We start from the raw sequence: 15,072 nt of genomic DNA on the forward strand, positions 1-15,072 counted from the left end.
TGCTTTTTTATACTTAGTTTTTATCCCTATTTTCTGCATAATTTTCATACTTATGATTTTTTAATTGCTATATAAACTGTAGAGTTAATATAACACTATTAGAAATTTACATCTATTCTCAGTTACTCTGCCATTCTAGATAGTGTGGAATTGAATTCCTCTCGGCATGTACCTTTTTGCTGTTTAATTATTTCCCTTAGATAAATTCCCAGTAGTAGTTCCTAGGTCAAGGAATAAGAATATCTTTGTTGTTTAAAGGGTACAGAGTTTCAGTTTTGCAAGATGGAAAATGGGTAGTGGTGACGGTTGCACAACAATGTGAATATACTTAATGTCACTGAACTGTACACTTAAATTGTGGTTAAGATGGCAAATTTTATGTTATGTATATTTTATCATAATTTAAAATGTTATAAATAGAAAGAAAGTTATCCTCCATTCAAAAATATATATATATTATATATGTATGTGTGTATATATATAATTTTTTTTGGAGGGAGAATATATATACATATACGTGTGTGTGTGTATATATATATATATATGTATATATATAAAGTATACTTTATATTTTGTTGCATAATAAACCATTTGGCCTTTTAGAAAGAATGACCAAATTGTGGTGCCACCTGCACGTTTACCTCACTTGTACTAGTATTGAGTGTCTCAATGGTTTATTAAAATTTTTGCTAAATGGTTTAAAATGATTCTTCAATGTTGCCTTAATTTGCATTTTTATTTCTATCACAGTTGAAATGTGAACATTTGTTTTTGTGGGTCTTTTTACTATTTGTATTTCCCTCATATATGAAATGTACATTTATGTCATTGGCCCTTATTCCTATTAGGACATTGATCATTTTTTTTAGACTTACTAGAGTCGTTTCTATAGTAGAATATTTTAAGTAAATATTTTTTCCTGTCTTTGTTGTCTTTTTAATTCAGATTTAAGTGAGTAACTTTATGCTTTTACATCCTACAGGTGAACTATGGAAAAGTATGTAATGACAGTAGAAAAGGATTGAAATTCACTGTCTCCTGTGGCTGCAGTTCAGAATTTGTTTTTGTACCATATGGTAGCACCATTGCTGTTTATACAATTTACTCAGGAGAACAGATAACTATGCTTAAGGGACATTATAAAAGTGTTGACTGCTGTGTATTTCAGTCTAATTTCCAGGTAAGAATGATATTTAGGGGAATTTAGAATGTTTGGGTAGCTAGCTTGCCAGAGTAGTTGTATATAAAAGAGTAAATTGCAATTTCATTCTAAGGAATTATACTTTTTATCCACATCTGAGCTAGAGTTTATTAAATAGAGGATAGATTTTTTTTTAGGTAGCGTAGGATGTCTCTGTGAATCAATGTAATACTGTGCAACTTGACTGGGATAAATTCTTTCTTTTGTATATGGGCTCCATTTATTTGGCAGTTGAAAATCTCTGGCAAATTAAAATAATTTCTTGCAAATGAGCTTTTGGGAAAAAAATGGAACATATGTGTCTCATCTCAAAATATAGTTTGTGTATCTTGATTTACATATGTGTGAATATGTCTGAAATTTAGTTTATTTTTTTCTTATTTTCTGCCAATGGCTAATAAGTTTACTTTAGTGTTGATGCAACTTACATAATTTCTTAAATACCTATGGTTTTTGTTTGTTTAACATCCTAACCTTTCTCTTTCATCTCACCAATGGAACAGATTGTTTTTTCCATAGAACATTTGCATAGATTACCTCATATGCTCCTTTAAATGAGTCTCTAATGTAGCAAGATTGTTGGTATTTTCCCTGCATCGTAGATAATGAAAATGAGGCTCGTGAAAATTAAATACTGAAAGAATGAATATTATGGGTTATTAGAGCTAGGAGGGACTTTATCACCTTATTTATTCATTCATTAATACTCATTACTTAATTTGTGTCTGACGCTGTGAAGTAAGATATGCAGGTCTGGTTTTTCAGCCAGCACACGTCAGCATGGCAGTATCCATTATTAAAATACTCAAATTCATATCCTGCTGTTTGTTACATAGCTATTGTACTAAGCCCCCTAAGTGACCTCCAGCTTCACCCCCTTCCCTGGGGCCTCCTAGACCCAGTAACTAAGAGGGACCTTCAGACCCTGCTCCCTCTCTATGTCCAGTATCTCTTCTGATTGGCCAGTGTCCTGATGTACCATTTATTAAATATTTTTAGTGTTACTTCTGGGAAAAGGCTACTAATGCAACAAGAGGGGTGATGTGACTTGCCTCAAATCTGCAAGTAGATTGACAGAGCATGATTATCCATTCAAAGAAATTCTTAGAATACAGTACCTCTTTTCTTATCCAGAGTCACTTAGAGACACAGCCAAGACTTTAACACAGGTATTCTGACTACCAGTTGTTGCTTTCCACCAAATCAGAGCTTCCTAGAATGTATTAAAAGTATGTCAAGATAATTGATTCCCTTCAGTCCCTGGAATAGCTGAGACAAGCCTAGGATAGCCAGAGAGCTGGGGCCAGTTGCCTCCTGACAAATACCATTTCTTTTTTTTTAACATCTTTATTGGAGTATAATTGCTTTACAATGGTGTGTTAGTTTCTGCTTTATAACAAAGTGAATCAGTTATACATATACATATGTTCCCATATCTCTTCCCTCTTGCATCTCCCTTCCTCCCGCCCTCCCTATCCCACACCTCTAGGTGGTCACAAAGCACAGAGCTGATCTCCCTGTGCTATGTGGTTGCTCCCCACTAGCTATCTGTTTTATGTTTGGTAGTGTATATCTGTCCATGCCACTCTCTCTCTTTGTCACATCTTACCCTTCCCCCTCCCCATATCCGCAAGTCCATTCTCTAGTAGGTCTGTGTCTTTATTCCCATCTTGCCACTAGGTTCTTCATGACCTTTTTTTTTTTTCCTTAGATTCCATATATATGTGTTAGCATACTGTATTTGTTTTTCTCTTTCTGACTTACTTCGCTCTGTATGACAGACTCTAACTCCATCCACCTCACTACAAATACCTCCATTTCGTTTCTTTTTATGGCTGAGTAATATTCCATTGTATATATGTGCCACATCTTCTTTATCCATTCATCCGATCATGGACACTTAGGTTGCTTCCATGTCCTGGCTATTGTAAATAGAGCTGCAATGAACATTTTGGTACATGACTCTTTTTGAATTATGGTTTTCTCAGGGTATATGCCCAGTAGTGGGATTGCTGGGTCGTATGGTAGCTCTATTTTTAGTTTTTTAAGGAACCTCCATACTGTTCTCCATAGTGGCTGTATCAATTTACATTCCCACCAACAGTGCAAGAGGGTTCCCTTTTCTCCACACCCTCTCCAGCATTTATTGTTTCTAGATTTTTTGATGATGGCCACTCTGACCAGTGTGAGATGATATCTCATTGTAGTTTTGATTTGCATTTCTCTAATGATTAATGATGTTGAGCATTCTTTCATGTGTTTGTTGGCAATCTGTATATCTTCTTTGGAGAAATGTCTATTTAGGTCTTCTGCCCATTTTTGGATTGGGTTGTTTGTTTTTTGGTATTGAACTGCATGAGCTGCTTGTAAAATTTGGAGATTAATCCTTTGTCAGTTGCTTCATTTGCAAATATTTTGTCCCATTCTGAGGGTTGTCTTTTGGTCTTGTTTATGGTTTCCTTTGCTGTGCAGAAGCTTTTAAGTTTCATTAGGTGCCATTTGTTTATTTTTGTTTTTATTTCCATTTCTCTAGGAGGTGGGTCAAAAAGGATCTTGCTGTGATTTGTGTCATAGAGTGTTCTGCCTATGTTTTCCTCTAAGAGTTTGATAGTGTCTGGCCTTACATTTAGGTCTTTAATCCATTTTGAGTTTATTTTTGTGTATGGTGTTAGGGAGTGTTCTAATTTCATACTTTTACATGTATCTGTCCAGTTTTCCCAGCACCACTTATTGAAGAGGCTGTCTTTTCTCCACTGTATATGCTTGCCTCCTTTATCAAAGATAAGGTGACCATATGTGCGTGGGTTTATCTCTGGGCTTTCTGTCCTATTCCATTGATCTATATTTCTGTTTTTGTGCCAGTACCAAACTGTCTTGATTACTGTAGCTTTGTAGTATAGTCTGAAGTCAGGGAGCCTGATTCCTCCAGCTCCATTTTTCGTTCTCAAGATTGCTTTGGCTATTCGGGGTCTTTTGTGTTTCCATACAAATTGTGAAATTTTTTGTTCTAGTTCTGTGAAAAATGCCAGTGGTAGTTTGATAGGGATTGCATTGAATCTGTAGATTGCTTTGGGTAGTACAGTCATTTTCACAATGTTGATTCTTCCAATCCAAGAACATGGTATATCTCTCCATCTATTTGTATCAACTTTAATTTCTTTCATCAGTGTCTTATAATTTTCTGCATAATTTCTTTCATCAGTGTCTTATAATTTTCTGCATAGGTCTTTTGTCTCCTTAGGTAGGTTTATTCCTAGATATTTTATTCTTTTTGTTGCAGTGGTAAATGGGAGTGTTTTCTTAATTTCACTTTCAGATTTTTCGTCATTAGTGTAAAGAAATGCAAGAGATTTCTGTGCATTCATTTTGTATCCTGCTGCTTTACCAAATTCATTGATTAGCTCTGGTAGTTTTCTGATAGCATCTTTAGGATTCTCTATGTATAGTATCATGTCATCTGCAAACAGTGACAGCTTTACTTCTTCTTTTCCAATTTGGATTCCTTTTATTTCTTTTTCTTCTCTGATTGCTGTGGCTAACACTTCCAAAACTATGTTGAATAATAGTGGTGAGAGTGGGCAACCTTGTCTTGTTCCTGATCTTAGTGGAAATGGTTTCAGTTTTTCACTATTGAGGACGATGTTGGCTGTGGGTTTGTCATATATGGCCTTTATTATGTTGAGGAAAGTTCCCTCTATGCCTGCTTTCTGCAGGGCTTTTATCATAAATGGGTGTTGAATTTTGTCAAAAGCTTTCTCTGCATCTATTGAGATGATCATATGGTCTTTCTCCTTCAATTTGTTAATATGGTGTATCACGTTGATTGGTTTGCGTATATTGAAGAATCCTTGCATTCCTGGAATAAACCCCACTTGATCATGGTGTATGATCCTTTTATTGTGCTGTTGGATTTTGTTTGCTAGTATTTTGTTGAGGATTTTTGCATCTATGTTCATCAGTGATATTGGCCTGTAGTTTTCTTTCTTTGTGACATCTTTGTCTGGTTTTGGTATCAGGGTGATGGTGGCCTCATAGAATGAGTTGGGGAGTGTTCTTCCCTCTGCAATATTTTGGAAGAGTTTGAGAAGGATAGGTGTTAGCTCTTCTGTAAATGTTTGCTAGAATTTGCCTGTGAAGCCATCGGGTCCTGGGCTTTTGTTTGTTGGAAGATTTTTAATCACAGTCTCAATTTCAGTGCTTGTGATTGGTCTGTTCATATTTTCTATTTCTTCCTGGTTCAGTCTCGGCAGGTTGTGCATTTCTAAGAATTTGTCCATTTCTTCCAGGTTGTCCATTTTATTGGCATAGAATTGCTTGTAGTAATCTCTCATGATCGTTTGTATTTCTGCAGTGTCAGTTGTTGCTTCTCCTTTTTCATTTCTAATTCTATTGATTTGAGTCTTCTCCCTTTTTTTCTTGATGAGTCTGGCTAATGGTTTATCAATTTTGTTTATCTTCTCAAAGAACCAGCTTTTAGTTTTATTGATCTTTGCTATTGTTTCCTTCATTTCTTTTCCATTTATTTCTGATCTGATCTTTATGATTTCTTTCCTTCTGCTCTCTTTAGGGGTTTTTTGTTCTTCTTTCTCTAATTGCTTTAGGTGCAACGTTAGGTTGTTTATTTGAGATGTTTCCTGTTTCTTGAGGTAGGCTTGTATTGCTATAAACTTCCCTCTTAGAACGGCTTTTGCTGCATCCCATAGGTTTTGGGTCGTCGTGTCTCCATTGTCATTTGTTTCTAGGTATTTTTTGATTTCCCCTTTGATTTCTTCAGTGATCACTTCGTTATTAAGTAGTGTATTGTGTAGCCTCCATGTGTTTGTATTTTTTACAGATCTCTTCCTGTAATTGATATCTAGTCTCATAGCGTTGTGGTCAGAAAAGATACTTGATACGATTTCAGTTTTCTTAAATTTACCAAGGCTTGATTTGTGATCCAAGATATGATCTATCCTGGAGAATTTTCCATGAGCACTTGAGAAAAATGTGTATTCTGTTGTTTTTGGGTCTAATGTCCTATAAATATCAATTAAGTCCATCTTGTTTAATATATCATTTAAAGCTTGTGTTTCCTTATTTATTTTCATTTTGGATGATCTGTCCATTGGTGAAAGTGGGGTGTTAAAGTCCCCTACTATTATTGTGTTACTGTCGATTTCCCCTTTTATGGCTGTTAGTATTTGCCTTATGTATTGAGGTGCTCCTATGTTGGGTGCATAAATATTTACAATTGTTATATCTTCTTCTTGGATTGATCCCTTGATCATTATGTAGTGTCCTTCTTTGTCTCTTGTAATAGTCTTTATTTTAAAGTCTATTTTGTCTGATATGAGAATTGCTACTCCAGCTTTCTTTTGATTTCCACTTGCATGGAATGTCTTTTTCCATCCCCTCACTTTCAGTCTGTATGTGTCCCTAGGTCTGAAGTGGGTCTCTTGTAGACAGCATATATACGGGTCTTGTTTTTGTATCCATTCAGCCAGTCTGTGTCTTTTGGTGGGAGCATTTAATCCATTTACATTTAAGGTAATTATTGATATGTATGTTCATATTCCCATTTTCTTAAATGTTTTGGGTTTGTTATTGTAGGTGTTTTCCTTCTCTTGTGTTTCTTGCCTAGAGAAGTTCCTTTAGCATTTGTTGTAAAGCTGGTCTGGTGGTGCTGAACTCTCTCAGCTTTTGCTGTCTGTAAAGGTTTTAATTTCTCCATCATATCTGAATGAGATCCTTGCTGGGTAGAGTAATCTTGGTTGTAGGTTTTTCTCCTTCATCACTTTAAGTATATCCTGCCACTCCCTTCTGGCTTGCAGAGTTTCTGCTGAAAGATCAGCTGTTAACCTTATGGGGATTCCCTTGTGTGTTATTTGTTGTTTTTCCCTTGCTGCTTTTAATATGTTTTCTTTATATTTAATTTTTGATAGTTTGATTAATATGTGTCTTGGCATGTTTCTCCTTGGATTTATCCTGTATGGGACTCTGTGCTTCCAGGACTTGATTAACTATTTCCTTTCCCATATTAGGGAAGTTTTCAACTATAATCTCTTCAAATATTTTCTCAGTCCCTTTCTTTTTCTCTTCTTCTTCTGGGACCCCTATAATTCGAATGTTGGTGCGTTTAATGTTGTCCCAGAAGTCTCTGAGACTGTCCTCAGTTCTTTTCATTCTTTTTTCTTTATTCTGCTCTGCAGTAGTTATTTCCACTATTTTATCTTCCAGGTCACTTATCCGTTCTTCTGCCTGTTACTCTGCTATTGATCCCTTCTAGAGAATTTTTAATTTCATTTATTGTGTTGTTCATCACTGTTTGTTTGCTCTTTAGTTCTTCTAGGTCCTTGTTAAACGTTTCTTGTATTTTCTCCATTCTATTTTCAAGATTTTGGATCATCTTTACTATCATTCTGAATTCTTTTTCAGGTAGACTGCCTATTTCCTCTTCATTTGTTAGGTCTGGTGTGTTTTTACCTTGTTCCTTCATCTGCTGTGTGTTTTTCTGTCTTCTCATTTTACTTAACTTACTGTGTTTGGGGTCTCCTTTTTGCAGGATGCAAGTTTGTAGTTCCTGTTGTTTTTGGTATCTGTCCCCAGTGGCTAAGGTTGGTTCAGTGGGTTGTGTAGGTTTCCTGGTGGAGAGGACTAGTGCCTGTGTTCTGGTGGATGAGGCTGGATCTTGTCTTTCTGGTGGGCAGGTCCACGTCTGGTGGTGTGTCTTGGGGTGTCTGTGACCTTATTATGATTTTAGGCAGCCTCTCTGCTAATGGATGGGGTTGTGTTCCTGTCTTGCTAATTTTTTGGCATAGGGTGTCCAGCAGTGTAGCTTGCTGGTCTTTGAGTGGAGCTGGGTCTTGGCGTTGAGATGGAGATCTCTGGGACATTTTCACCATTTGTTATTACGTGGAGTTGGGAGGTCTCTTGTGGACCAGTGTCCTGAAGTTGGCTCTCCCACCTCGGAGGCACAGCCCTGATGCCTGGCTGGATCACCAAGAGCCTTTCATCCACACGGCTCAGAATAAAAGGGAGAAAAAATAGAAAGAAAGAGGATAAAATAAAATAAAGTAAGGAAAAATAAAATAAAACTATTATAATAAAAAATAAGAAAAAAATTATTAAGAAAAAATTTATTAAGAAAAAATTTTTTAATTTTTAAAAATAAAAAAATTATTAAGAAAAAAATTTATTAAACAAATTTTTTTTAGTTTTTTAAAATAAAAAATTTATTAAGAAAAAAAATTTTTTATTTTTTAAAAATAATATTTTAAAATAAGAAATAAGAAAAAATTCATTAAGAAAAAATTTATTAAGAAAAATTTTTTTAATAAAAATTAAAAAAGAGAAAATTTATTAAGAAAAAAATTTTTTAAAATAATAAATAAGAAAAAATTAAGAAAATTTGTTAAGAAAATATTTTTTAAATTTTTTAAGATAAATTTTTTAATTTTTAAAAATAAAAAATAAAAAAATTATTAAGAAAAAAATTTTTTAGTTTTTAAAAATAAAAAATTTATTTAAAAATTTTTTTTATTTTTTAAAATTAATTTTTTATAATAAATAAGAAAAAAATTATTAAGAAAAAAAATTTTTTTAATAAAAAATAAGAAAAAAATTAAAAAATTTACTTGGGGAGTTTCTTGCCTTTTGGGAGGTCTGACGTCTTCTGCCAGCATTCAGTGGGTGTTTTATAGGAGCAGTTCCACGTGTAGATGTATTTCTGATGTATCTGTGGGGAGGAAGGTGATCTCCGCGTCTTACTCTTCCGCCATCTTGCCCAGACCCCCCTCTTTTTTTTTTTTATTTATTTTTTATTTATTTATTTGGCTGCATTGGGTCTTCGTTGCTGTGCGCAGACTTTCTCTAGTTATGGTGAGCAGGGGCTGCTCTTTGTTGCGGTGCACAGGTTTCTCATTGCGCTGGCTTGTCTTGTTGCAAAGCACGGGCTCTAGGTGCACGGGCTTCAGTAGTTGTGGTGCGTGGGCTCAGTAGTTGTGGTGCACGGGCTTAGTTGCTCCGCAGCATGTGGAATCTTCCCGGACCAGGGCTCGAACCTGTGTCCCCTGCATTGGCAGGCGGATTCTTAACCACTACACCACCAGGGAAGTCCGACAAATACCATTTCTATATGTGCTATGCACTAAGAAAGATTTGAATAACTGCATTACATCAGAAAGCTTCCAACTCATATCCCATTCCATCTATTATGATTTCTGAAAAGGAAAATTATTATAAATCTAAATTATAAAAGTAAAAGAGAGTAGTATTTTTGCATCCATTCAGCTTTTTAAAAAATTGACCTAGTATTTTACATCCTGTTTTTTTCTTTTCATACTATGACTATTTGGTTTACATCCTGCTCCTTTCTCTTGACAATATGAATATTTTCCACTGTCATTAAATATTCTTGAAAAATAAATTTAGTGATTATGTAATATCGCATCATATTAATGCAGCATAAATTTATATATAAATCATTACCCTGGACAATAATTTTTGGAAAATTATTGTTACTTTTGTTATTATAAATATAATATTGATGATAATATCCTTGAATTTCATGTGTGTCTTCGGCATGACTTCTTAGAAATGCATACAGAAACTTCTGACACATGTTGAGATTTCATTCTCTGAAAAGATTATAGCAATTTATACCCTTTGTATGGGAGCGTATCTATTTCACTGCCCCATAGGAATATTTTCAGTAGTAGCCAATACAACATATTTCTGAAGTTTTGTGGGGAGGCGAATGAACATTGTTCAGCATGTGCAGACAGCATATCCATAAAGACATTGACATTGACTGTGCATCAACCCAAGCTTCTTATAAAATAAGCTTCTCAGCAAGCATGGCATATATGTCTTAATGGTCTTTAGTTGAGTTCTTTTTTTGAACTTTTGGCCTATTTTAGCTAGAAACTCATATGGTTTCTTCATTGAAGTCTTTATTAAAGCTCAGTTATTGACAGAAAAGGACAAAATTTATTTCTTCCATTTTTTTCTCATTCTCTGACACTTGAAATAAATGGATACTATGATTAAAAATTACAGTGATTGTTTTTGTGAATTTTAACATGTTAGCAACATGTTAACATATCCTAATACTATTTTTAAATAACAAAACAAGGCTTTACTACATCTTAAACAAACAGAAAAAAACATCAGCCCAGTTTCTTTGGGGAGTAGAAATAGAATTAATCTTAATTAATCTAACCTAAGAATTAATCATTTAAAAATTGATGTCGTTTATTTCAGATTGGCACCAGCTTTAAAGTGACCTACAATTACATCTTTGCTTTGTGTTATAGGAACTTTATAGTGGTAGCAGAGACTGCAATATTCTTGCTTGGATACCATCCTTATATGAATCAGTTCCTGATGATGAGGAGGTAAATATTATTTATACAAATTGTACAGTGACTTCTAAATCATAAAAAAAGTTATTATTAATTTACTTTATATGAGAGAAACTTTTAAAGCATTTCTTGCTATTTTGTGATTGTAAAAATAATTTGCCTCTATAATATATTTGGAAAATTCAAAAAAATATTAAGAGAAGAACATAAATTTCTGAAGTTTATTAATTACTATTAGCATTTTGATTTACTTCATTCTTGTTTTTTCCTGTGCATACTTTTTAGCATGGTTAATATTATGCTTGAACATACAGCTTAGCATCCTGCTTAAGACTTTTTCCATGTCATTAATAAGTATTTGTAAATATTGTTTTTAATAATATAACATTCTGTCATTTATTTACCATAATTTACTCAAATATTTTCCTATTGGAAGACATTTCTTTTGATCATTATAAACACATCGAGGTAAATATCTGTTCAAAAATTATTTACATTTCTGATTACTTCTTTGGTTAGATTCCTAGAAGTAGTGTTACCTCTTGAGTTATCATGTATGACATGTTTAAGGTTCTTTATTCACACTATCAAATTTTATCAGTTTACACTTCTACCAGCAGTCTGTTAGTGCCTATCTCAGAGCATAAACTGGTACAGATATGACAGTATGAATAAAGAACCTGAAAAATGTGGTGGGAAAACAGAGATAAATAAGACATGATTTCTGGTCTTAGGTAGTAGCCTCTGAATTTTTTTACTTTTTTGTCAAGCTATCTAAAGGTGAAATCTTCCAGATTTCATCATGTGTCTAATTTGATTTATTATGGCTTTGATTAGTTTTAGTGTACACCTGCTTTAAATACTGAATTTTTTTTGTACAAAGCTTAATATGCTCAAATAATTTGGTTCAGCCATTGATTTTGCATTATTATTTAATTACTGTGTCCTGCTGTTTGGGAATTACTATATACATTAAATCCAACTCATAATACTACAGGCCATGTTAGAAAGTTTAACAATCATTCACCAAATGAAAACTATAAAAAAAAAACTAGAAATAAATCATCTTTGACTTACGTATAAAAAAAGGATATTATTTAGAAGAAAACTAAATTGCTTATTTTATAAAGAGAGTATGCGACTCTGATGGTTTATTTCCTCATTATATAGTTACAGTGATAGTTTGAACTCCCCATCTAGAAGAATTTTTGTATATGGGAAATTAAGCTGAACAAGTAGAAATCAAACAGAGGTACACAAAAAATAAGTTAGCTTTATAGTTAAGCTTTAGAGCTATGAAACCTGACCTTTTAAAATGCACTGTGTATATGCTTTAAGGTAGGCACCATTCTCAAATTAATATAAAATGTAAGTGCTAAGATTATTTCCACAAAATTTTAGTTTGAAAGATTTCTGTGAATGTAGGTAGAACATGAATATGATCGCGATGCAGATCCCAAGAGAAGTCCGTCTACACAAGACCCTGTTCCTTACATGTATATTTACTGTTTAACTCATATTTAAAAGTATTTTCATCTCACCTATCAAATGAATGACTGCTGCAGTTCCCCAGAGAGGCAACTTAACACAAAACATAACATACACATGCACATACTCACACACTCACTTTGTCTGTAGTTTCAGGTAAACTAAATAATAGTAATACTGGTAACTGGGTTCGAATCCCAGTTCTGCCATTCATTAGTGATCTGAGACAAGTTTATGACATATTCAAACATCAGAATCATCAAAGCAAAATTGTTCTTAGGTTTCCTTTCAAATCCACCCTTGAGATGAGATTTACTTCTCCGTCGACCAAGATACAATCCCTTAGGGGTGTTTCTTCTGATATCCAAGATAGAGGAGGAATTTAGTTCTACCATAAGAAATTGAAGGGCATTGGGCAATAGGGACAGGTTTTATGATCTTTAAGCATAAATCCTAGTATTTATTTTTATTTATTTATTTATTTATTTATTTTTTGGCCGTGTTGGGTCTTTGTTTCTGTGCGAAGGCTTTCTCCAGTTGCGGCAAGCGGGGGCCACTCTTCATCGCGATGCGCAGGCCTCTCACTATCGCGGCCTCTCTTGTTGCGGAGCACAGGCTCCAGACGCGCAGGCTCAGTAGTTGTAGCTCACGGGCCTAGTTGCTCCGCGGCATGTGGGATCTTCCCAGACCAGGGCTCGTACCTGTGTCCCTTGCATTGGCAGGCAGATTCTCTACCACTGCGCCACCAGGGAAACCCAAATCCTATTATTTAATTGGCAGGCTGTTTTGTTATATTCTGAGGAATCTGCCTTCCTTTTGCCCCCTCTTCCTAACATTTGGTCACAATCAAAGCAAGCCTATATAACTCCTACTCACTTTTTCCTGTCTGAGATCTCTAGGGTGACTATATTACAGTTTAAATCTGACCTCTCATCAAGAAACTTACTTTATTTTGACAGTTACACAATATGTAGCTGTTTTATTTACCACTTATCACTTGCTATATTGAGAGAACCCTATATTCTACCTATAAAGATTTTCCACTAATTACCAGTGAGAAATTTAGAATTTATCAAGATGCATGTGTGGAAGATGGTCCAGTTTGGTTTTGTTCTTCCTTCCCGTTATATGGATCTGAACTAGATCCCCTTTAAACTCATGCTTCCCTGTCTCCATAACATTCACAACTATCTGTCAGTAGAACAGGCAGGCTGGATGGTTATGTTCAAGCATAGAAAGAATGTCCACTAGGAGGAGATGTTGTAGAGAAAACTGCAGTAATAGATGGTAGTTAACTTGATCAGTAGGTCTCAAACGTATATGTGTACCACATCATATATAATATTTTTACTGCAGCTTTCAACTACAAGTAAGATGTTTTGTGTTTTTTAACAATAAAATGTACTTCTAATAATACTGTAATATATTCATATTGTTATCCTTTACTGCTATAAACAGTAAAATTTATATGCAACTGCCTTTCCAATTTTCACTTTTTTTTGTTTGCTTACCATAGCAACAATAATTTACATTAAAATATAATTTTGCTTCTCTGTTGATTCTTCAAATGAAATTTAAATGTTTAATTCGTTACATATTGGGCTTCCATAGTGAAATTAGAAGGCATGGCCTTTGTGTGGTTCATCTACCTAGGGACATTTTGGTAGATATCTAAGGCAGAGTTAAAGGCTTTTAGAGCTAGAGTAGGGAAGAATAATCACCTAACCCCTAAGGACAATACATCTTTAAATAAACTGTCACTAAATAACCTAACTTGGTAGTTAAATTATAAACCCAGAAAGGTAGAAAATTCAGTAAATACTTGGATGAAAGAATAAATGAACAGTCTTCAGTATGCTACTCTTGCAAATCAGTGGACTGCTACTAGAAATAAGTGAATAGTTTGCTGAGGTTTGGTAATAGTTTTGGATCTGGACACCAAGTATAATGGAATTTTGTTTGTACAACTAAGTGACAATAGCCAATATTAGGTTTAGTAATGGTGACAATACCAACATTAGATTAAGTAATGGACTCAGATCTAAGCTTTAACAACTATAAAGAATACCTAAATTAACATATTGTTTTGTTTTTTGTTTCTTTTTTTTTTTTTTTTTTTACTGGAAACACCCACTTTTTCTACTGTTATCATTGTTTGAATTTTAAGAGTCTAAATCATCATGTTCATCAAAAGGAAATGAACATTCTCAGACATACAGTAGGGGCTACCCTTAACATAAAATATTGCTATATGTTGTAAAAGGTAATATATCTAAGATAATTTAAGAATAATCTAAGAACTAATACATTATTGGATTTGGAGTCTGAACAAACTGGCAGCAAACATAAAAGCTGCAGAGTAGGAAGCACACGTGGCTCATAATGCCCAGATACTCAAAAAAACGAGATCATTTTAAAGTCCTTTAATCATTTGCCAAAGAATAAGAAGGTTAGCCATTCAAAAAATTTCCCCAAACAAGTGAATTGATTTGAAATACCACAGGTAATTAAAATTCCTCTATTGCTGATTACATTTATTAGGTACAGCTTTAAAGTTGTAAGAGTACTGTGATGTTTGTTATTTTAGATAGATACTGTCTAATGCATGTTCTCTTTCACAGAAATCTCCCAGGGAAACCTATGTGCTAATGACAAAATGTTACCGTTTCTAATACATTTTGCCTGTCTTTTTCAACTGCTTCCCTAGCTACATACATACATAATACATAAATAAATAAACCTCGCCACTTAATACCAAAAATATTACTCCGTTTGATGAACACCTTATTCCCCACATGTGGATATTTGCTTATTTATAAAACTCAGGTCCATCCAAGCAGTAAAAAGTTGCTCACATTAATATTTTGGGCTCTCAAGTCAGACTATAGACCTGAGTCCAGCCTTAGCCACATGGATATTAATGTGCCCTCTTCTCCAGGTAACTCCGAAGAGGTGTAAAAATGCCTTAAGTAATAGCAGCAGCATCGTGTGTGTGTGTCTCTGTGTCTGTGTGTCTGTGCGTGTCTGCGTGTGTGTATGAGG

At 34.2% G+C, this 15,072-nt stretch overlaps 1 protein-coding gene across 1 annotated transcript in view; it reads left to right on the forward strand.

Moving 5' to 3' along the window:
* The window catches only part of ERCC8 (ERCC excision repair 8, CSA ubiquitin ligase complex subunit), a 74,229-nt gene that overhangs the window by 47,491 nt on the left and 11,666 nt on the right, over positions 1-15,072 (forward strand). Inside the window, 2 exon segments of the mRNA XM_082457333.1 lie at positions 983-1,180; positions 10,495-10,575. Coding sequence (XP_082313459.1) covers positions 983-1,180; positions 10,495-10,575 — 279 coding nt within the window.

The sequence above is a fragment of the Balaenoptera physalus genome, assembly GCF_965194825.1.
Source record: "Balaenoptera physalus genome assembly, chromosome: 3".
In the NCBI taxonomy this organism is placed as follows: domain Eukaryota; kingdom Metazoa; phylum Chordata; class Mammalia; order Artiodactyla; family Balaenopteridae; genus Balaenoptera; species Balaenoptera physalus.